Genomic DNA, 23,059 nt, shown 5'->3' with positions numbered 1-23,059 from the left:
TACTTTACATAGCTCGTTGGAATGAGAAGAGGTTCACTTTAATTTTTATTATTTTGTTTTCCTGGATGTTGTAGTTATTTTCTCACACACAGTCATAGCCTCCTAGTCATTACATGCTTGCAAATGGTTTTAATTAGGTAAAAATACCATAGCTGCTGTCGCCCTGGAAGTTTAGTTTAACTGCTGCTCCTCATTCATTTTTAGTAATACACCAAATTGAAAGAATGTGCTAAAATGTAAAGTATGTATTGGCATTATAGTGTAAATAAGTATTTTTTCTAAACAAATTAATATGGCTGTAGCTAGTATCGGTATCTGTACGTATGGGGGAAGGTTGCGGTTGACAATGAAAATGTAGATACAGTCCACGCTTGGCTTTATTGCAGTCCAAAACAAACAAGTGCTTATCCAGAATAAAAGACTTTCCGCATATAAACAAAACAAACTGGGCACTAACGAAAAAGAAAGTTTCCTCACCTGTTATAAAGAATATTTAGACTGTTCCTTGGATCAGGCTTTCTACACTATCCTTGTGTGGATTCCCAGGCTCTGACCCTCTCTACTAACTGCAGAGTTTTTATGACTCAGTAACGAGCACAGTAGCTTTACTTGTACTGACTTGAGCTAGGGAAAAACCATGTACAGGAGTGGGTAGAGAATGGCAAGGTCCCCTACCAATCCTGCCTACCAATCCATAGAAATCCAGGCCTGGAAAACAGACTTAACAAAAGCCTCAGCAAACTAATTCTGCAAATTAATTTTTGCTGAGAACCCCAACTTTCCTGGATTCCTCATTTCACCCATTTAATCCAGCCAGGTGAGAAATAGTACTTTCCCAGCCACAAGCTTACACTAAAAACAAACAATACTGAAGTGTGACAATTCTTAACAAATATTTTTTGGATTACATTTCAAACAATATAAAGAAGAATGTACAGAACATGTAATAATTGAAAGATATATTTTACACTGTAATAAATATGATATAATACAGCACTGTCCAACGTGTCATCCGCAGATGTCATTGCCTCTTTTACCTCCTACCGCATTTGACCAACTGAAATGATCTGGATTGGCCGTATACCCTTCCTCATTGCTGATAGGGATTAGTGTTGGAAGTAGACGTGACATCAAGTATAAGCTCATTGGATGTCCATGTCACTTCCTGGAAGGGAGGATCACCATTGGATAGTGAAGAAAGTAATTGTGATGTTTTTAGAGCTGTTATGGGGGACTGTATTTGATATTGTTATGGAGGACTTTGGCTGTCACTTATACGGGTCTGCAGCTGTCATTTATGGGGTCTGTGGCTTACATTGTTATAATCTGTTGTGGCTGTCATGTATGGAGTGGCTTTTGCTAATATTGTTACGGTGTGCTATTACTGATACTTTTATGGAGGTCCGTGGCTGTTACTTACAGAGTACTCTACTTATTATTCCTCCAGTTAATTTCAAATGCATTACCACATGCTAAGTAGAAACTGCAGAAATGGAGACAGAGCAAAACTTCTGTCTCCAATGCTCCTTTAGTCAATTGGGAGCCTATGCCATAATGCCCTATCTAGAGTACCGAGCCTGATGTAGTGCTTGCTTTGTCTCCAATTGGTCAATCATGTGATCTCACATACCCTGCTGAGCTACACTGAATATGATTGGTCAGAGCCCTCACTGCAGCTCCAGCCTTTAGACTTATTTAGACAACAGTCAACATTTTAGACTCATTCGCTTCAAAGCGAAAGTTACTGAAAATAAGATACTAAAAAAGTTATTGATACAATTTAACTGAATGCCCACAAGGGGATGTATCATAAACAAATACTAATTCAATTTAAAAAAATTGGCGAGACACACTGTTATTCTTAGACCAAATAGGACGGTATCTGCCATAAATAATGTAATGTCTATTGTCAAGCTGTCCATGTAAACACAATAAATCATTTGTGTAATAATCAGAGTTCTCTGCCTTATATGAATAACAAATATTTGATAATTCCCTATGTATAAAATATATATTTTACATAAGGAAACACACTTATTCGCAGTCAATAAAATAAGCTGTGGCCAAGACATTAGGAAAAATTCTATGTGATTCATGTGGCCAATATAGAAAAATCCCACAAATCGGAGAGTTTCCTCAAGGGTAATGTTTTGTGAACACACAAAAATGGATTATCTAATGTTATATGAGGTCATTCACCGCACATTTTGACCTATTTTTATCATGATGCTTTACAGTCTTGAATGCTTCTGATAATAAATAAAATATCATGTGAAAGCAAAAAATAAAGCCAAAGTCATGACTCAGAATAACAAGGGACTAAATCAAAGAAATAGTTTCTGTACTTTATCATAATGTGCCAGGATATCACAGTTTCTTATATGTGGATTTTCATAAGAATGAGGATAAATCTGCAACTACCTGCAGAAATGGACTAGGTTGACCTGGTTGAGTCATTTTCTTGCTTTTCTGCATAAGTCTGACTCTTTAATCAGAAAGAATCCTACTAAGTTTATACAGAACTTAGCCTTTATGGAGGGTAGCGGATTATTAGAGTACTTCTCAATAAATATACATCAATACAGATTTTAATCAGGACAGGTCTAAAAAAGGTAGAACACACTCATTTTCTTATGACAGGAAAATGTTACTCTTTTTTTTTAGTTGCTTGTACTTTCCATTCCGAGCAGATATCTTGACCACTAGAGCTCTTCCTTATCTGCCTTGAGCTGTTTTCGGAATAAATACAGGCGCACCAGCAGAAAAGGATAAGATCATCTGTGACATGACTTTTTTTGAATTTAGATTTTTTTGAATTTACATTTCTACCATGTGTTGCTCTTTTAACCAGTAATTTAAATTGTATATATTGTATACATAAAGTATTTTGTCCTCATTTGTTATGGGAAAATAATGATTGGATTACTGTAGAGTCGTTGTACATGTGCCATCATAGGCCCTGGGCCTTACCCGTGTTGTCCGCTGTTAAGATTTTTTTTCATAATTATTCCCTAGCTTTACGATATTTGATTAGAATATTATAAGATAGTTAACATATAAACTGATTCTGTTACTCTATTCTGTTAGCAGAAATTTACATAAAACCATGGAGCATTGTATTTATGTTGATCTTCTATCTATATCCAGCTCCGAGCAATTGGACATTATATATGGTCATTTTTGTTGCAGCTTTGTGGCATCCCCTATATTTTCATACTGTACATTTGATTAGGCATGGAAAGTATAAAATCTGCCCTTTTAATTTCCTGTCAAGCATCAGGAATTCTCTTGTCTGAATGTAGCAAGCAGGAGAAAACACATGAAATCAGTGCTTTTAATACTTGAGTTTTGCTCCCTCTGGCAATATTCAGTAACTGATCAATGGATCAGCTTAAATGTCTGTCAACTTGTCTTCAGTTCCATTTCTTCGCATTCATGATTCCAAAGATGTCTATGCAGCTGATCTGGTACTGAGATATTATATACATTGCAGCTCTATATAAAATTACTAACTTATTTATTATCTGAGTTTATAACCCTAAAGCGGTATCACCATTTCAATAGACATTGGCAGAATAAGCATTTTTGCAAAAAAAAAGAGAAAAAAATGTTTTTCCTTCTTCTCTCTTAACAAATCAAAGGCTCCCGATGCCCATAAATAGTTTATAGAGCTGTCCGTTTGGTTATGGCTACAGCCGGTGCATTTTTGTGGTGATCTCGCTCAGTCTGTAGGTTCTCGGGAGAGCGCATTGGTCGCACATGCGTAGAAGCTCCCTGCCCAGCCACCCAAGATCAGTCCCATAGAGATAAATAGGATGGCTCCTGATCATGTGCAGTTACAAGGGAGCCATCCTATGTATTTATTCTCAGAGCCCCTGTGCTTTCCCAAAAGCAGACTAGTCCTTCTCATGACTGCAGATTGTTTTTACTCTTCATGCTGCTATCCAGACTGGATGGCAACATCGGGAGCGCGCATTTAGGCAAAGTAGTGTTGTGAGTAGTAGAGCCATGAGGTCTACAAGTACCGCAAAATAAGGTGAAATGAAACATTTATCTTGGTTAGACCTATACATTTGTAATATATTGTAGATTTATAAGCTGTTTTTTGTACCAGGTGAGATGGGACAACCCCTTTGTTTGTTTTTTTCTTAAGGGCCATTTTACACGGGCAGATTTTCTGCCCAGTAAATGAGCGCCAATTGACAAAACAGCATGTCGATCATTGCTCATTTGCTCTATTTAACCTATACGATCGTTCATCCTCATACAGTTGCATCTGGTCGGCAGCACATCCCCTGTTTACAATTTTTGGGTCACATAAATTATACAATTTGTCACCTAATTGCTGTCGTGTATAGGGCCATGTTTGGGAACGTGATGTTTGTGCGAGTCCGATGATTGGCCCATGTAGAAGGCTACTAAACCTACAGTGGTTGTCTTATCAAAGAGCAGTTTGTAAATTAAACTGCTAACATAAGTTACACAAATATATGTTAATTTATATGGAGGTTAGCAGTACTGGAGATATGTTAGTGATGAATAAGGACAGGGATTTTTAATTCCTCCTCCCTGCCTGAAATGGCTTCTTACAGAGAATAATGCATTTCATTCAACAGTACAGTAAGCGTAGATAAAATAAGACTTTAGTGTCCCTTTAATAGAAATAGATATGCCACTTTCATTAACATTAGAACATAAGGGGGAAGTACACCATCATTTCTATTACAGGGCAGTAGACTTTATAAGCCACATTCACATGGAACCTAGCCACAGGACATGTCATATTGTCCATCATTTTGCAGATCAATTTACCCTTGATTGCATGTAATCTACAATTTTTTTTACAATAAATAAGGCATCAATTAAGCTTTGGGCAATCCTGTCTATGAGAGCATCCCTATCAAGCATGACATTATGGCTGGGATGACTATACAATTAAAAGCATAGACCAAAAAGATTTATTGGTTTTCTAATGAAAGAAAATTATAGTATGTAACTTTTTCTTACCCTGCGATGTAATAGATGTCACGATTTCACATTAAAAAAAACAAAAAAACGGCAATGTTATTTGTGGTAGGTCAAACTTTGTTGTACGTTCTGTTATTTTAATCCTATTTTATTTAAAAAAAAACTTATATAACACAATAGACATACTTGAATGGACACAAACTTTTCAAACAACTTATGCTAATCTAGTAGTATACCTGATATAGAAGAACTTTGTCTGCTACTTTCTGTTAACATTTAGTTGTTTTATCCACGCAAATTCTGTGGGAAGTTACTGCCAATAGCTGTCTCCCTTCCTGTAATCTGCTGTCCACCCCTGTTGTCAAGCAAAATCCGACCCTAGTTACAGAGCAGAATTGAGGAAAGCAAGAAGGTGGTGATGAGTCTCTTCACTGCCTGCCCATATATATACAAGTCTATTGAGCGGGGAGGGGGGAGCAGGAGGAGGGAGCAGAAAGAGAGTGAGTCAGATACAGACATGCTGTCTATACAAGTCTATGAAGAGGGGGGAGCAAGAGCAGGGAGCAGAATTATATATGTGTGTATATATATATATATATATATATATATATGTGTGTGTGTGTGTATATATATATATATGTGTGTGTATATATATATATATATATATATACATATATATATGATAGAGATCTTTGTGCTGTATATAGAAGACAAGATAGCTGTTAGGCTCCGCACACTAGCTCAGATCCAACTGCTTATGAGAGAGAGCTTGCAATGGGGGAAACTGCTGACTAATGCAGAATACAAATCATATAATGGCTTTTTTCAAGTTAGTAATATTTGTGTTTATTATTATATACCACCAACTATTTGTTTCGTTTGGAGTGGAGCTGGTCTTTAATATTTTAAATAACCTTTTGCTTTACAGGAATTACTACAAGACCCTCTTTATATTGGACTGAGACACAAACGAGTGAGAGGCAAGGCTTATGATGACCTTGTGGATGAATTCATGAAAGCTGTGACTGAGAGGTAAGCAAGCTGTAATGTCGGGGTAGGGAGACAGACAGGTGAGCCCTAATCTACCCGCCAATCAGTCCCTGCCTACTTGCAACGACCCGCCCTAGGCGACGGGGTACAATTGGGCGACGGTCCCTACACTCAATCGGTGCACGACAGACAAACAGACAAGGGTGCATAAGTCAGGGAAGTGGGGAAGTTGCCCACGGGAACACCGTGAGCAACAAGCGAAGTGAACAAGCCGAGTCAAACCAGGAGATGAGCGAGGTACAAAAACGCAGAGCAGAAGAGTGGTCAGTAAAGCCAAGGTCAATCACAAGCAGAGGATAAGTAGTTCATGAAGCTGCAGCAGGGCCAGGAAACCAGCAGAGAAAGAATCACAAGCAAAGGAGGAACAGGAAAGGCAGGTATAAATAGACAGAGGGCGGGAGCTAGCTCCGTCTGGCCAGGCTGTGATAGGCTCTCCCACTCCTAAGCCTGCCATCCTGAGTGGTGGAAGATGGAGTCAGTCTCACAGACATAGAAGCAGGTGCAGACTGATTACCTATGGGCGTCGACACAGAAGTTGTGTCTGGCAGATCCTTTACAGTACCCCCCCCTTTTATGAGGGGCCACCGGACCCTTTCTAGGTGGACCTGGTTTATTGGGGAAACGAAGGTGGAACCTCCTGAGCAATACCCCAGCGTGAACATCCTGGGCGGGTACCCAAGTCCTCTCCTCAGGCCCGTATCCCCTCCAATGGACCAGGTACTGGAGGGAGCCTTGGACCATCCTGCTGTCCACAATCTTGGCCACCTCGAATTCTACCCCCTCAGGGGTGAGAACAGCGACCGGAGGTTTCCTCGAGGGAGCCAAGGACGGGGAGCAGCATTTAAGGAGGGAGGCATGAAACACGTTGTGTACTCGAAAAGACGGGGGCAACTCCAGTCGGAAGGAGACAGGGTTAAGGACTTCAATGACCTTGTATGGCCCTATAAACCGGGGAGCAAACTTCTTGGACGGGACTTTAAGGCGCAAATTTTTTTACGATAGCCACACCAGATCCCCGACCACAAACAAGGGGTTAGCAGAACGTCTTCTATCTGCCTGAGTCTTTTGTATGCTCTGGGACGCCTCTAGGTTCTTCTGAACCTGGGCCCAGACTGTGCACAGTTCCCGATGAACGACCTCTACCTCGGTATTGTTGGAACTGCCAGGTGAAACGGAGGAGAACCGTGGATTAAACCCAAAATTACAGAAAAAGGGGGAGACCCCTGACGAGTTACTGACCCGGTTATTAAGGGAAAATTCGGCGAGGGGAATGAATGAGACCCAATCATATTGACAGTCAGAGATAAAACACCTTAAATATTGTTCTAGAGACTGATTAGTCCTCTCAGTTTGGCCATTAGTTTCAGGATGGAAGGCAGAGGAGAAGGACAGATCAATCTCCAACTTTTTACAGAAGGCTCTCCAAAACAATGAAACAAATTGTACCCCTCTGTCAGAAACAATATTGACAGGGACCCCATGGAGACGCAGGATGTGTTTGACAAACAAGGTAGCTAACATCTTAGCATTGGGTAGTTTCTTGAGGGGCACAAAGTGACACATCTTACTGAAGCGGTCTACTACAACCCACACCACCGACTTGCCTTGAGATGGAGGCAAATCGGTGATGAAATCCATTGAGATATGGGTCCAAGGTCTCTGGGGAACGGGCAAAGAACATAGTAAGCCTGCTGGTCGGGACCTGGGAGTCTTGGACCTAGCACAAACTTCACAAGCGGCGACGTAGGCCTTAACGTCTTTGAGCAACCCAGGCCACCAATAGTTTCTGGCAATGAGGTGCTTGGTACCCAAGATGCCTGGATGGCCAGATAGTGCAGAGTCATGATTTTCCCTAAGTACCCTTAGCCGGAATTGCAGGGGAACAAACAGCTTGTTCTCAGGAAGGTTCCCGGGAGCTGAACATTGATCAGCCGCAATTTCAGAGACTAAATCAGAATCAATAGAGGAAATGATTATACCTGGAGGCAAAACACAAGCAGGATCTTCCTCCGAAGGACGGCTGGCCATGAAGCTACGCGACAGTGCATCAGCCTTAATATTTTTAGACCCAGCCCTATAGGTGACCAAAAAGTTGAATCTGGTAAAAAATAACGCCCATCGAGTTTGTCTCGGGCTTAGCCTCCGGGCAGATTCTAGGAAAACCAGATTCTTGTGGTCGGTAAGGACCGTTACCTGGTGCCTAGCCCCCTCCAGGATGTGGCGCCACTCTTCAAATGCCCATTTAATGGCTAAGAGTTCGCGGTTGCCAATATCATAGTTACTCTCAGTGGGCAAAAACTTCCTGGAGAAGTAGGCACAGGGGCGGAGATGGGTGAGGGACCTGGTACCCTGGGACAAGACAGCCCCCACTCCCACCTCGGATGCGTCAACCTCCACGATAAATGGCTCCATTTGTTTGGGCTGAACCAGCACTGGGGCCGAGATAAAGCACTTCTTAAGGACCTCAAAAGCCTGGACAGCCTCAGGAGGCCAATGGAGAAGATCAGCACCTTTGCGAGTGAGATCCGTAAGAGGCTTAGCGATGACCGAGACGTTAGCAATAAATCTCCTGTAATAATTAGCGAACCCCAGGAAGCACTGTAACGCCTTCAGGGAGTCAGGTTGGACCCATTCCGCCACAGCCTGGACCTTGGCGGGGTCCATGCGGAATTCATGAGGAGTGAGGATTTGACCAAAAAACTGTATCTCCTGCACCCCAAACACACATTTTTCGGTCTTAGCAAACAGTTTGTTTTCCCGAAGGGCCTGGAGCACCTTCCTGACATGCTCAATGTGGGAGGACCAGTCCTTGGAAAACACAAGTATGTCATCAAGGTACACTACAAGAAATACCCCCAGGTAGTCTCTTAAAATCTCATTTATGAAATTCTGGAAGACCGCAGAAGCATTACACAACCCAAAGGGCCTGACGAGGTATTCGAAATGACCTTCGGGCGTGTTAAACGCAGTCTTCCACTCATCCCCCTCTTTGATGCGGATAAGGTTATACGCCCCCCGTAGATCAAACTTAGAGAACCATTGGGCCCCCTGAACCTGATTGAAGACATCAGGAATCAAAGGAAGGGGATACTGGTTCCTTACAGTGACCTTATTCAAGTTTCGGTAGTCAATGCATGGCCTAAGACCACCATCCTTCTTCCATACGAAGAAGAAGCCAGCACCTACCGGAGAAGTAGAGGGGCGAATGTAACCCTTGGCCAGGCATTCCTGGATATACTCTCTCATGGCTTCACGTTCGGGACAAGAGAGATTAAATATCCTACCCTTAGGGAGCTTAGCTCCTGGTACCAAATCAATTGCACAATCGTATTCTCTATGAGGTGGTAACACTTCGGAGGCCTCTTCAGAGAAAACATCAGCGAAGTCCTGAACAAACTCAGGTAGAGTGTTCACCTCCTCAGGGAGAGAAATAGAATTAACAGAAAAACATGACGTCATGCATTCATTACCCCATTTGGTAAGATCCCCAGTATTCCAGTCAAACGTGGAATTATGCAACTGCAACCAGGGAAGGCCTAAAACCAAATCGGATGATAATCCCTGCATCACCAGTACAGAGCACTGCTCCAAATGCATGGAGCCAACAAGGAGTTCAAAAACAGGGGTATGCTGTGTAAAATAACCATTAGCAAGAGGAGTGGAGTCGATACCCACTACCGGGACAGGTTTAGGCAAATCAATCAATGGCATAGCTAGAGACATAGCAAATTCCACAGACATAATATTAGCAGAAGACCCTGAATCCACGAAGGCACTGCCGGTAGCAGACCTACCACCAAAAGAGACCTGAAAGGGAAGCAAGATTTGATTACGTTTCATATTTATGGGAAATACCTGTGCGCCCAAGTGACCTCCCCGATGGTCACTTAGGCGCGGAAGTTCTTCCGGCTGCTTATTCTTACGCCTAGGACAGTTGTTCACTTGATGCTTGTCATCCCCACAGTAGAAGCAGAGACCATTCTTCCTGCGGAACTCTCTACGTTGTTGGGGGGACACGGAGGCCCCGAGTTGCATAGGTACCTCTGAGTCTTCCGTGGAAGAACAAAGCAACGGAACCTCGGAGGCATCATGGGGGAGTCAGAGGAGAAAACACAAACACGTTCAAGTCGTCGTTCCCTGAGACGTCGGTCAAGTCGTACCGCTAAAGCCATAACCTGATCTAGGGAGTCAGAAGAGGGATAGCTAACAGACCCAATCTAAACTGGCACCTTACGGCAGGGTCATTCCACCGAGACGCTACGCACCACTTCTTAAAGTCAGAACAATACTCCTAAACAGGTCTCTCAACCTGACGTAAGGTCACCAGCTGACTCTCGGCAAAGGCAGTCTTGTCAGTCTCGTCATAAATGAGTCCGAGAGCAGAAAAGAAAAGATCAACAGAGGAAAGTTCAGGGGCGTCAGGAGCCAAGGAGAAGGCCCATTCTTGGGGACCGTCCTGGAGCCGGGACATAATTATACCCACCCGCTGGCTCTCAGAACCAGATGAGTGGGGCTTTAAGCGAAAATAGAGCCTACAACTCTCCCGAAAGGAGAAAAAGGTCTTCCGGTCCCCTGAGAACCGGTCAGGCAACTTGAGGTGGGGTTCAAGAGGTGAGGTGAGGGGCACTACCAGGGTAGCATCAGGCTGGTTGTCCCTCTGAGCCAGGGCCTGGACCTGTAGGGAGAGGCCCTGCATTTGCTGTGCCAGGGTCTCAAGGGGGTCCATAGTAGTGTCAGGGACCAGGGTAGACTAGGTATATGGGCTTGTGATTATGTAATGTCGGGGTAGGGAGACAGACAGGTGAGCCCTAATCTACCCGCCACTCAGTCCCTGCTTACTTGCAACGACCCGCCCTAGGCGATGGGGTACAATTGGGCGACGGTCCCTACACTCAATAGGTGCACGACAGACAAACAGACAAGGGTACATAAGCCAGGGAAATGGGGAAGTTGCCCACGGGAACGAGCCGAGTCAAACCAGGAGATGAGCGAGGTACAAAAACTGAGTGGTCAGTAAAGCCAAGGTTAATCACAAGCAGAGGATAAGTAGTTCAAGAAGCTGCAGCAGGGCCAGGAAACCAGCAGAGAAGAATCACAAGCAAAGGAGGAACAGGAAAGGCAGGTATAAATAGACAGAGGGCGGGAGCTAGCTCCGTCTGGCCAGGCTGTGATAGGCTCTCCCACTCCTAAGCCTGCCATCCTGGGTGGTGGAAGATGGAGTCAGTCTCACAGACATAGAAGCAGGTGCAGACTGATTATCTATGGGCGTCGACACAGAAGTTGTGTCTGGCAGATCCTTTACACAAGCACATTTCTCTATGAGTTATTCTCAGGCAATAACTTTAGAATTAGTATTACATATCTGCTAGAAAGATTAAATGTGGTTTACAGAATGATGAAGATTTGCAGTATCTGTACAGGTTTTATTTTAATAATTTTGTTAAAGACACGACATTCTGGAGTAACATTTGTCATGTGATTGCTAGGACTCAACACTGCCCTTAAAGGGTTTATCTCCTTTTGAAAACTCATTTTCATATAACCTATTATGGAATACTTTTAATAGGGGGGATGCCTTGTGCAGGATCCTCATCTCTTGGTTAGATCATCTCTCGCTCTGGAGGATCTGTCCTGTTCTGCATTACACAGATAACCCATTGATTTTAATAGACAATGTGTATTGCTTTATTTCTGCAATGCAGGGAAATTAAATACTTCCAGGTTTCCCCACATATTACAGCTGCTCATTGGTGGCCTCAGCACGGGGACACTTTGTGATCAGCTTAATGTCAAAGGAACCTTTAACCATTTATTTTCCAAGGACCTATTTCCTACGTCCTGGCAGGGAGGCACTTCAGTAGCGAAGGACAAATGTAATACGTCCTTGCTGCTATAGGTCCTAGCCCTTAAAAGAAAACAAAAAAGAAAACAAGACCTAAATCATAGACCACTAGCTGCGATATAGCCTATGTAAAATCAGATTGCAGTGAGTGCTCAGGCTATATTGCAGCTGGAATTTCGGTTTTAAAATAATACCTCGATCACAGTTATAGCTGAAATCTAGCCTGCATTAGAGTAGGCTGAAGTGGGAGCTGCATATATTTGTAGCTCTCGCTTTAGCCCGTGTAGAGGTGGAGTTGAAGGGGACAGTGTGGGACATGCTGGGACTGTGCAGGGAGAGGTGGAGAATATGTGATCCTACTTCTGTCCCTGTATGGCTGTAAATAACTCCAAGGGGAGGGGTAATATGAACTTTTTTTCATGCTATCACCCATCTTATGAATTAGAGAGCATACTTGCTTTATAATTGTCACATATTAGGGTTCTTCTTTTTTTAAAAATCAGAAATGGATTGAGGAGTAGTAGCTCATCTATTTATCCATCTGAACCTAATTAGGCAGTTTATTGACTCTACAACCTGGATGCTTGTGGGTTAAATAAGTCGTACCAAACACTCGCACACACACAAACATCAGTAAAGTTTAGACATTTTACTCTGTCCTATCACGATATTTAGCATCAAATCTGCTAACCGCTTCTTTAGTGATACCTATTACCTAGTACCTTTCCGATGGATGGAAAAGATTTCTGTCCGTCAGAAAACATTTTAACCCACTGGCGGTCACCATAAACTATAATTTCCAACTAGTTTGATTTGCAAATATTTATTGGAATAGGCCGTGTTCACACGTTGTGGTCCATTTCTGTTCCGATATTTGCAGAATTTCAGCAAAATGGAAAGGTTTTGCTGCAACTTTTTATTAAAAAAGTGTGCTTTGACTATGAGGTGTGCACACAGACTAAGAGTTAGTATAGGGGGATAGAACAAGATATACACTACCGTTCAAAAGTTTGGGGTCACCCAGACAATTTTGTGTTTTCCATGAAAACTCACACTTATATTTATCAAATGAGTTGCAAAATGACTAGAAAATATAGTCAAGACATTGACAAGGTTAGAAATAATGATTTTTATTTCAAATAATAATTTTCTCCTTCAAACTTTGCTTTCGTCAAAGAATGCTCCATTTGCAGCAATTACAGCATTGCAGACCTTTGGCATTCTAGCTGTTAATTTGCATAGGTAATCGGGAGAAATTTCACCCCATGTTTCCAGAAGCCCCTCCCACAAGTTGGATTGGCTTGATGGGCACTTCTTGCGTAACATACGGTCAAGCTGCTCCCACAACAGCTCTATGGGGTTGAGATCTGGTGACTGCGCTGGCCACTCCATTACAGATAGAATACCAGCTGCCTGCTTCTTCCCTAAATAGTTCTTGCATAATTTGGAGGTGTGCTTTGGGTCATTGTCCTGTTGTAGGATGAAATTGGCTCCAATCAAGTGCTGTCCACAGGGTATGGCATGGCGTTGCAAAATGGAGTGATAGCCTTCCTTATTCAAAATCCCTTTTACCTTGTACAAATCTCCCACTTTACCAGCACCAAAGCAACCCCAGACCATCACATTACCTCCACCATGCTTGACAGATGGCGTCAGGCACTCTTCCAGCATCTTTTCAGTTGTTCTGCGTCTCACAAATGTTCTTTTGTGTGATCCAAACACCTCAAACTTCGATTCGTCTGTCCATAACACTTTTTTCCAATCTTCCTCTGTCCAATGTCTGTGTACTTTTGCCCATATTAATCTTTTCCCTTTTATTAACCAGTCTCAGATATGGCTTTTTCTTTGCCACTCTGCCCTGAAGGCCAGCATCTCGGAGTCGCCTCTTCACTGTAGACGTTGACACTGGCGTTTTGCGGGTACTATTTAATGAAGCTGCCAGTTGAGGACCTGTGAGGCGTCTATTTCTCAAACTAGAGACTCTAATGTACTTGTCTTGTTGCTCAGTTGTGCAGCGGGGCCTCCCACTTCTCTTTCTACTCTGGTTAGAGCCTGTTTGTGCTGTACTCTGAAGGGAGTAGTACACACCATTGTAGGAAATCTTCAGTTTCTTGGCAATTTCTCGCATGGAATAGCCTTCATTTCTAAGAACAAGAATAGACTGTCGAGTTTCACATGAAAGCTCTCTTTTTCTAGCCATTTTGAGAGTTTAATCGAACCCACAAATGTAATGCTCCAGATTCTCAACTAGCTCAAAGGAAGGTCAGTTTTATAGCTCCTCTAAACAGCAAAACTGTTTACAGTGGTGCTAACATAATTGCACAAGGGTTTTCAAGTGTTTTCTAATCATCCATTAGCCTTCTAACACAGTTAGCAAACACAATGTACCATTAGAACACTGGAGTGATGGTTGCTGGAAATGGGCCTCTATATACCTATGTAGATATTGCATTAAAAACCAGACGTTTGAAGCTAGAATAATCATTTACCACATTAGTAATGTATAGAGTGTATTTCTGATTAATTAAATGTTATCTTCATTGAAAAAAATGTGCTTTTCATGAAAAATAAGGAAATTTCTAAGTGACCCTAAACTTTTGATCGGTAGTGTATGTTTGACTGTAAGACCATGTTCACACACTACTGTGGAACAGGTCAGCAAATCCATGTAAAATATGCCTCAAAATCTGCATGTGTGGTGTGCATCTTGCTGCAGATCTGGCTGTGGATTTCACTCTTTGCACTGCCAAAATTTCCACAGAAATGCGCTGTAAAAAGAAAAAACATTCTTCAGATTTAAAAATCCTGACCCTAGGGTTGATTTTATTATTTTTTTTTAGCATTTCAATAGGGTTTTTTAAGACCTTATTCACTTACATTATACTGTACATCGCTGCAGATTTTTAGTGCGAAATAAACAATAAATCTGGCAGGTGTAAGACTAAAACAGAAAACTTACGAACATTTGAAATCTATCCATAGGTAAAATTGTTTGTTTCTTTTAACAAATGCATTTTAACAGTACAAGTATTTATTTAACTTTTTGGTGTTTAGGATTTTTTAAATTTGAATAAATTTTTGTATACCAATGAAAGATGGATATACAAACTAGAAAATGTGCCTTACTTATAAGTGTTTTTTGCTGAAAGATAATACCTGTATTATACCTAACCAGCTGTCTGCCATGTTATTATAACATAGCTAAAATAGTAAAACCAAATCGAAAAAGTGACTTCCTTCACAGAGGGCTCCTTTGTTTGACTTCATATCTCCAAATAGGAAAGAATGTGCAGGCGTATGGTTAGTTTAGTTTTCTAATATCTTTTCTATAAGCTAAATTTGGACTCTTAGTTACATAGAAGGAGGCACATTCTTTCATTCAGAATATGAGAAGTAACTCTGTCAGACACACTGAGAAGTCTGGGATCGCGCTGAGGCTCTGTTTACAGCAAATGGAAAATGTTGCCAGGATCAGGAATTATGTTGATGTGGCAGGAGTTGTGCTGTAGTTCAAGGAAGCAGATTTCTTTTTAACCCTTGTTTCGGAGTGTATTACTTTAGAAAATCAAAATTTATTTTAGTACATATATTTTCAGGTCAATTCATTTTTTGGTTACGTTTTTGGTCATGATTCAGTGGCTCTCAGAATATTTACACCAAATCATGCCAAACTTGCTGTCATGCGAGATTAGCCTTTTTTTTTTAAGGGAATGTGTCATTGTGTCAATGACCTATTTTTTACATCGTTTTTATATTAAACATATTTTCTAAGAATTTTTATCAATTTTCTTTTAAAATTGTCCATATCATTATATATTTTAAAACATAATCCTGAAATCTTGCAGTTTTCACTCTGACCACTGAGCCTCCCAATAGACTGACACTTCCTGTTCTGTAGAGATCACTTCTCAGCAGACATCTCATTATTATCACAGGCAGGATTACAATGAAATGTAACACCTCTATATAGATAACACAGGATCCACCATTGACATTAGCTGATGGACACAACTCGCCTCCTCCCCCTCTTTAGCAATGATCTGTGCACAGGTCACAGAGCATGCCTAGAACACACTGCTGTAAAGCACATCTCTGAATGCTGTTAGAAGAGCAGAGAAGCGTCTCAGACAAGATGGCGGCCCCCATAATCATGTACAATTAATAAAATAAGAACAAAAAAAATCTACAATCAGAAAAAAAAAATAGATTAGAAAAAAAGAATATGCTTTACTATCTGGCATTAATTAGTAAAAAAAACAAAAACAATATAGGTGATTCATTCCCTGTAAGCATTTCCTAAAAAGGCCAGTACTTTCTTGTGCAGCAGCCAGTAATTATTGTGACCACTACAATTCTCATATTATCAACTAACTTATTGGTGGTCACCAGAAGCAGTAGACGACTAGACTAGTTGTTAGATCAGGTGCATGATGAGAAAAATATTCAATGAGACCTGATTTACAAAGAAACAATACTCAGGTGCAGATATAGGTACAGCTTTATTCTCTGGAGTTATACTATAAATAAATAAGAGTTACCAGTATACAGTATATCAACCAAATACAAGTATTTGGAATTTATCCTTCTTTATTTTGTCCCGATTCTGTCCTTCCATGCTTTGACTGCATAGCTATAATCTATAATATTTATCATATGTGCAGAGAAACAGTGATCTTTATGAGGTGAGATCATATGTGGAAACAAAGTATCAAAGTAACCCGACAATGCAGGATATAAAGTGAGAAATATTACAACATGTATATTTCCAAGGCTCTAGGTATTAAATTATAACCATAACCTATATAACACCTCCATGTTTGAGCAGCATGCCAATTCTAGCTCACATTATAAATGTGCTTTGTCTTTTTCACTAAAACTTGCCAGGCATGTATCTTCGATTTGATGCCAACAACAAAAAATACATATCCTTATAATAGAGAGAGTAAGAATAACGCCGGCATTTTGGTTATGGATTGTGCTCAATGTTTACAGAGCTGTTAGTTTTCATCTTCCTATGGTGGGAAACATTAACTATTAGTATTTTTTTTCCTTAAACTTTTTTCTATCCTTAAGGAGTAAAGTAATTGATTTAGGTATAATTTTTGGAAGATTCTGACTAAAAATATAAGGAATATATTATGGAGGTCAGGAGTTGTTTGACTGACAGGTATTCTAGATTCTTCATAAGATGTTCTATTATGCAGTTTCATAACGTCTGGGAATGTGAAATAAGCATTAACATGGTTCTTTGATCCATTTAAAATGAATATATTAGCAGTAGCATCTAAGTGTCCACATTGCATGTCTCTTTGTACCTCATTCACATAGCAAAGAAACATGCACGGATCCTTTAAAGCAGTACACAGAGCTTCTGTGGTTCCTCATTACAGATCCGTAAGCACTCCATGTTCTTCCATATGGTACCTCCACATGGCACTGAGTCATGGAGATATTCTCACCTAGAATCAGGAGCAGCACCTGGCAAAACCGGGTAAGTGCCAGGGCCTGCAGAAGGGGGGGGGGGGTTTGGCCCATTCCCCTTGGTTAGAATCTTCAGGTTTTTTAAAAGGCATTGTGTAGAGAGCAGTGGCGGATTAAGTGTACCATGGGCCCTGGGCTGTTGACACAACTAGGGCCCCCTCCTTACCCTCACACGCAATTCAACCCCCCCCCCAAACTGCTGACACTGTACACGTCAGTGCCACTGGCCTGACGGATACAGGTTTTAGCACTAGATACAGCTGCTCTGTATTCAGGATATAAAGCAGCTGTATCTCAAAAAGTAAAAATCATTTTTAATAAAAAGTATTTAGAAAGTTGCACCAAACACACTGATACACTGTTTTATTAAAAATAAAATAATAATAATAATAACAATAATAAAGAAATTATAACACCTCTTTCTTAAAGTGTAACTAAACTTTTAACATGTCATAGTGATATGTCAAAACTTTTAATTGGTAGGGGGTTCGAGCACTGAGACCCCCACCGATCGCTAAAGTGAAACGGCAGAAGCGCACGATTGAATGCTGTGCCGATTCATTTCTGATCGGCATACCTCGGAGTGGTGTACGTCTGTACACTGCTTGCTCGGCTTTCCGAGAAAAGCAGATCAGAAATTAAGTGGCACAGCGGTCACATGAGTGCTTCTGCCACTTTGTTTTCCATGGGGGTCTCAGTGCTCGGACCCCCACCGATCAAAACTACTGACATTTCGCTATGACATGTCAGAAGTTTTTTAGAAGTTCAGTTACACTTTAAAGGGGTTTTCCCGTCAGGGAAATTTATGACATATCCTGTGTATCCTGTCAGATAGATGCGATTCCCACCTCTGGGAACTGCAACTATTTCTAGAACCGGGCCGCCTAAACCCTGTTCTACCTCTTTCTATCGCTGCCTCTCGGCCAATTCCTGACCATGGACTTTCCGTAACTCTCATTGTAGTGAATGGCAGTTACGGAAGCAGCGTAGCATGCGAGCTACGCTGTTTCCATAACTACCATTCAGTTCTATGGGACTTACGGAAACAGTGTAGCTCAGCCTGCTATCTGTTTTCGGAACTCCTGACCATGAAGTCAGAAAGTGGCCGGGAGGCAGCGAGAGCAAAAAGAGGTAGAACGGGGTTTGGGGGCCCCGTTCTCGAGGTAGGTGTTGGTCCCAGAGGTGGGACCTGCATCTATCTGACATTTATGACATATCCTGTGGATATGTCATAAATGTCCCTAATGGGAAAACCCCTTTAAGTAGTCAGACACCCCTCCCCATGTAGTAAAATAACTGCTGAGGGCTGTATGGGGAGATTATATTGCAAGGGGAGGTCAGATTGTCTGACTGACTGCTGAGGGCTCTATAGGGGGGTTTGAATGTCCGACTCTGATGTCTCCTTGGAGGGGGTATCCCTCCCATAGAGACCTCAGCAGTTAGTCGCTCAGACCACCCCCTATAGAGCCCCCAGCAGTCAGTCAGACAACCTCCCCTTGCAATATATTAGTAACTACTGAGGGCTCTAAGGGGAGGGGGGATTATACTGAAAGGGGGGTCTAACCATATAAGTGACTGCAGAGGACTCTATGAAAAGTGGAGTAATCCCCCCATCCCCCATAGAGCCCTCAGTATTTATTATACAGCAGGGTGTGGTTGAGAGTCTGACTGCTGAGTGCTCTATGGGGGATATTATTATCCCCACATAGAGGCCTCTGCAGTGAGTTAGGTGGACCCCCACTGGCTATATAATTAATCGAATCCCTCCCTAGCGTTGGCCGATCAGTTTAAAGTTGGCTGGGGCAGGAGGCGAGTACCACACTAACCTCACCGCATTACCACTTCCCTGATTTCCTGTTCATCTCTGGCAGTGCGTGCATCATCAGAGAGGCATGTTCTAAATTCTACCACTAGCAGACGTGCCTATTGTGACGCACGTCTGCTAGCCCTATCCCGCCCCAGCAAATGCTGTCCCTTCCCGATTCTAGCTTTTCTGCTGCCTGAGGCAAAAATTGAAATGGCGCCCCCCAGATTTTTATTGACATCCACCTGGCTGTTCTACATCACTAGCAGCCTCCTCCAACTCTTGCAGATTTGCCATTGCCTTGTACTGGCATGCGCGGTGCAGCCGGGCAGAGTACACCTCGCTGCACGGTGCGTGCCCAAGTAGTACAAGGCAATGGTGCATCCGAGAAAGTTGGAGGAGACTGGTAGTGATTTATAACAGCCGGGGAGATGTCAATCAAGCATTAAAAGGTTTGAAGGCAGCACTATGTGACTCTTCAGGATAGCAGTACCGCCCCATGACCCTTTAATGAGTAATTAGCATATAGTGTGCTCTGTTTTAAAAGTTAATTTTATAGATTTTGCTGCATCTGAAAAAAACATACTGGAGAATGTTTGGAAATATTGTCAGGTTATGTATTACCGCATAGTGGCGCTTCAAGGGGTTAAAACTACGCCTGAAAACCATCCATCTGCCATGCAATTTTGTTATTATAAATATATTCTATATAATTACAGCTCCAGAACCAAGCTCTGACATATATGGCTCCAGAACCAAGCTCAATACATGTATACAGCACCAGAACCAACCTCAGTACATATATATAGCACCACAACATAGCTCAATATATATATATATATATATATATATATATACACACAACACCAGAACCAAGTTCAGCACATAAATACAACACCAGAACCAAGCTCAGTACATAAATGCAACACCAGAACCAACTTCAGTACATATATACAACACCAGATCCAAGCTCAGTACATATATACAGCACCAGAACAAAGTTCAGCACATAAATTCAGCACCAGCACAAATACTGCTCAATTTAGTGCAACCCCTGACGTATAGGTTTGTACGGATAAAACTACAGCTCCCAGCATGGCCCGAACAATGGTAAGGATATGCTGGGAGTTGCTGTTTCCCCAAATAAAATATCATGCCACCCATCATCTCGCTGCAGATCATACAGTGACTACAGTACGATTAGAGGCAGAATAAACATTTCAATTAAGTGACTCACCGGTGACTTCATTTCAAATTCTAGTTCTTCTTTTTCTCTTTTCTTCTCCATCCGGTCCAATCCTCTATGATAACTTCTCCTGGCCACGACATATTTCTGCAGTTTTCCGCTCAGATGTCTTCAGTTTCCCACTTTTCAAACATTTTTGCATCTATAAACAAAGATAAACTTAGCAGGGTGCCGCACAATACGTCCCTATATATAATAGCCCCATACACTGCACCTCTAATTATAATAATGCCGTTCACTGTGTCCCTGATTATAATAGCACCAGACACTGTGTCCCACACACACACAGTTCTCCCATAGATAGTGCCCCATAGAGCCCCCTGTAGATAGTGACCCCATAGAGCCCCTGTAGATAGTGCCCCCATAGAGCCCCCTGTAGATAGTGCCCCACATATAGCCCCCCTATTGATAGCGCTCCACATATAGTTCCCCTGTAGATTGTGTCCCACATAAAGCCTCCCCTGTAAATTTTGCCCCACATATAGCCCCCTGTAGATTGCGCTCTACATATAGTGCACCCTGTAGATAGTGCCGTACATATAGTCCCCCTGTAGATTGTGTCCCACATAAAGTCTCCCCTGTAGATTGTGCCCCACGTATATCCCCCTGTAGTAGAGCACCCTACATATAGTCCCCCTGTAGATTGTGTCCCACATAAAGCTCTCCTGTAGATTGTGCCCCACATATAGCTCCCCCTCCTGTAGATCATGCCGCCCACACTTTTTAGTTGAAAACAACAAACTTTACATACTCACCGTGATCCCGTTCCCACGCCGTCCTGTGTCAATGCAGGTCTGCTCTCTTCTGAGCAGGTCTGCTGGGGCTGAGCGACGCAAGCGGCGCAATTTTGCATTCGCGCCGCTTGCATCTTTGAAAGGCGCTGATTGGCATGGCAGAATGACATGCCCCGTCAATCAGAGCCCTTCAACAACGGAAGCGGTGCAATGACGTCATCGCGCCGCTACCGTCGTTGATTGGCAGGGCAGAATGACTTCCCCGCCAATCAGTGCCTTTCAACAAGTGTAAAAACAACTCATTCTGCCCTGCCAATCAGCATTGTTGTAAAGCGCTGAATGGTCGGGCACGGAACGTACCCGGGCATTCAGTGCTTATGCATGTAATTGTACCTGCGTTCTATGGATGCAGGTACAATTAGTACAGGAGGGGGTGGCGGCGGCTGGTTTCAGTTGCGCCACCACCCCCTCAGAGAGGCAGCAGGGCAGACAGTGCGGCCCTGCCCTCCCCATTAGCGGCGATAGTGCGCTGCAATGTGATTTTTTTAAATGATGTGCGGTTCGGGCAGCCATGGGCCCCCTGGGAGCCGTGGGCCCCAGGCGGCCGCCAGAACCGCCCATATGATGATCCACCACTTCTTCCCTGCCATGCCATTAAAAGCGCTGCTTTGGCCTTGAGAGTAGAACACTTCTGAGCCTGAACTGGCAGTATTTCCACCTTCATAAACACTAATTTAACCAGATGTAATAATGCAGGTTAATATTTCAGGTAAAGGTATAGTTTCAAGGGATTATCTGAGACTTTTAGAAATAGGAAGCAGGGCAGGGGATGGCATTACAGTATAGTAAACTAACCGATACTCACCCCCTAAAGTTTCCACAGCTCCAGTGCTAAGGTTCCGTTCTGCGCCGCTCCTGTCCCGGAGGATCTTGCAATGGTCACATGCCATTCATCGGTCACATGCCGCTGCAGCGAATAGATGGCTTCAGCGGTCACATACTGTTATTGGCAACATCACAGCTGATGCCAGCGATTGTCTGAGGCATGTGACCAATAAATGGCACATGACCGCAGCAGGATCTTCCGGGCCCGTAGCAGCCGAAGACAGGACCTCAACGCTGGAGTGGAAGGCACTTCACGGGGTGAGTATCTGCTTGTTTACAGTGTAATTCCATCTGCTGCCTTGCTGCCAATTTTGAAAAGTTCCCTGTACCACCTTTAAGGTATGTACCTATTGTCTCTTTTTTTCTTGGTTATTGCGTTTAGTTTAAAAAAATTGTACGTATTAACCCCTTTGGGACGAAGCCATTTTTTAATGTCATTTTCATTTTTCACTCCCCGCATTCCAAGAGGCATAACTTGATAATTGATTATTGATAATAAACTTTTTGTTAAAACAAAAAAAATGTTTTGTGTCGCCACATTCTGAGAGCCAGAATTCTTTGATTTTTTTCACTGATTGAGCGGTGTGAGGGCTTATTTTTTTTGCGGGACTAGCTGTAGTTTTTATCGGTACCATTTTTTGGTATGTAGAACTTTTTGATCACTTTTTATTACTTTTTTTGGGAGTTAAGTTGACCAAAAAACAGCGATTATGGCGGTTTACTTTTTTTTTACGCCATTCACCGTGCGCATTAAATAACTCTATATTGTAACAGATCCGACTTTTACAGACACAGCGATACCAATTTGGTTTTACTTTTTTATTTTTTGCATTACTTTAGGGGGGAAAATGGGAAAAGGGGGGTTTTTTGAACTTTTAATATATACAGTGAAGGAAATAAGTATTTGATCCCTTGCTGATTTTGTAAGTTTGCCCACTGTCAAAGACATGAACAGTCTAGAATTTTTAGGCTAGGTTAATTTTACCAGTGAGAGATAGATTATATAAAAAAAAAGAAAATCACATTGGCAAAATTATATATATTTATTT

At 42.2% G+C, this 23,059-nt stretch overlaps 1 protein-coding gene across 1 annotated transcript in view; it reads left to right on the top strand.

The window, feature by feature from the left end:
• Positions 1 to 23,059, top strand: part of ME1 (malic enzyme 1) — a 341,544-nt gene that overhangs the window by 129,166 nt on the left and 189,319 nt on the right. Inside the window, exon 6 of the mRNA XM_075864168.1 lies at positions 5,897 to 6,000. Coding sequence (XP_075720283.1) covers positions 5,897 to 6,000 — 104 coding nt within the window. The remainder of the gene's footprint in view (positions 1 to 5,896; positions 6,001 to 23,059) is intronic.

The sequence above is a fragment of the Rhinoderma darwinii genome, chromosome 4 (assembly GCF_050947455.1).
Source record: "Rhinoderma darwinii isolate aRhiDar2 chromosome 4, aRhiDar2.hap1, whole genome shotgun sequence".
In the NCBI taxonomy this organism is placed as follows: Eukaryota; Metazoa; Chordata; class Amphibia; order Anura; family Rhinodermatidae; genus Rhinoderma; species Rhinoderma darwinii.
This window is presented reverse-complemented; position numbering and strand designations above follow the sequence as displayed.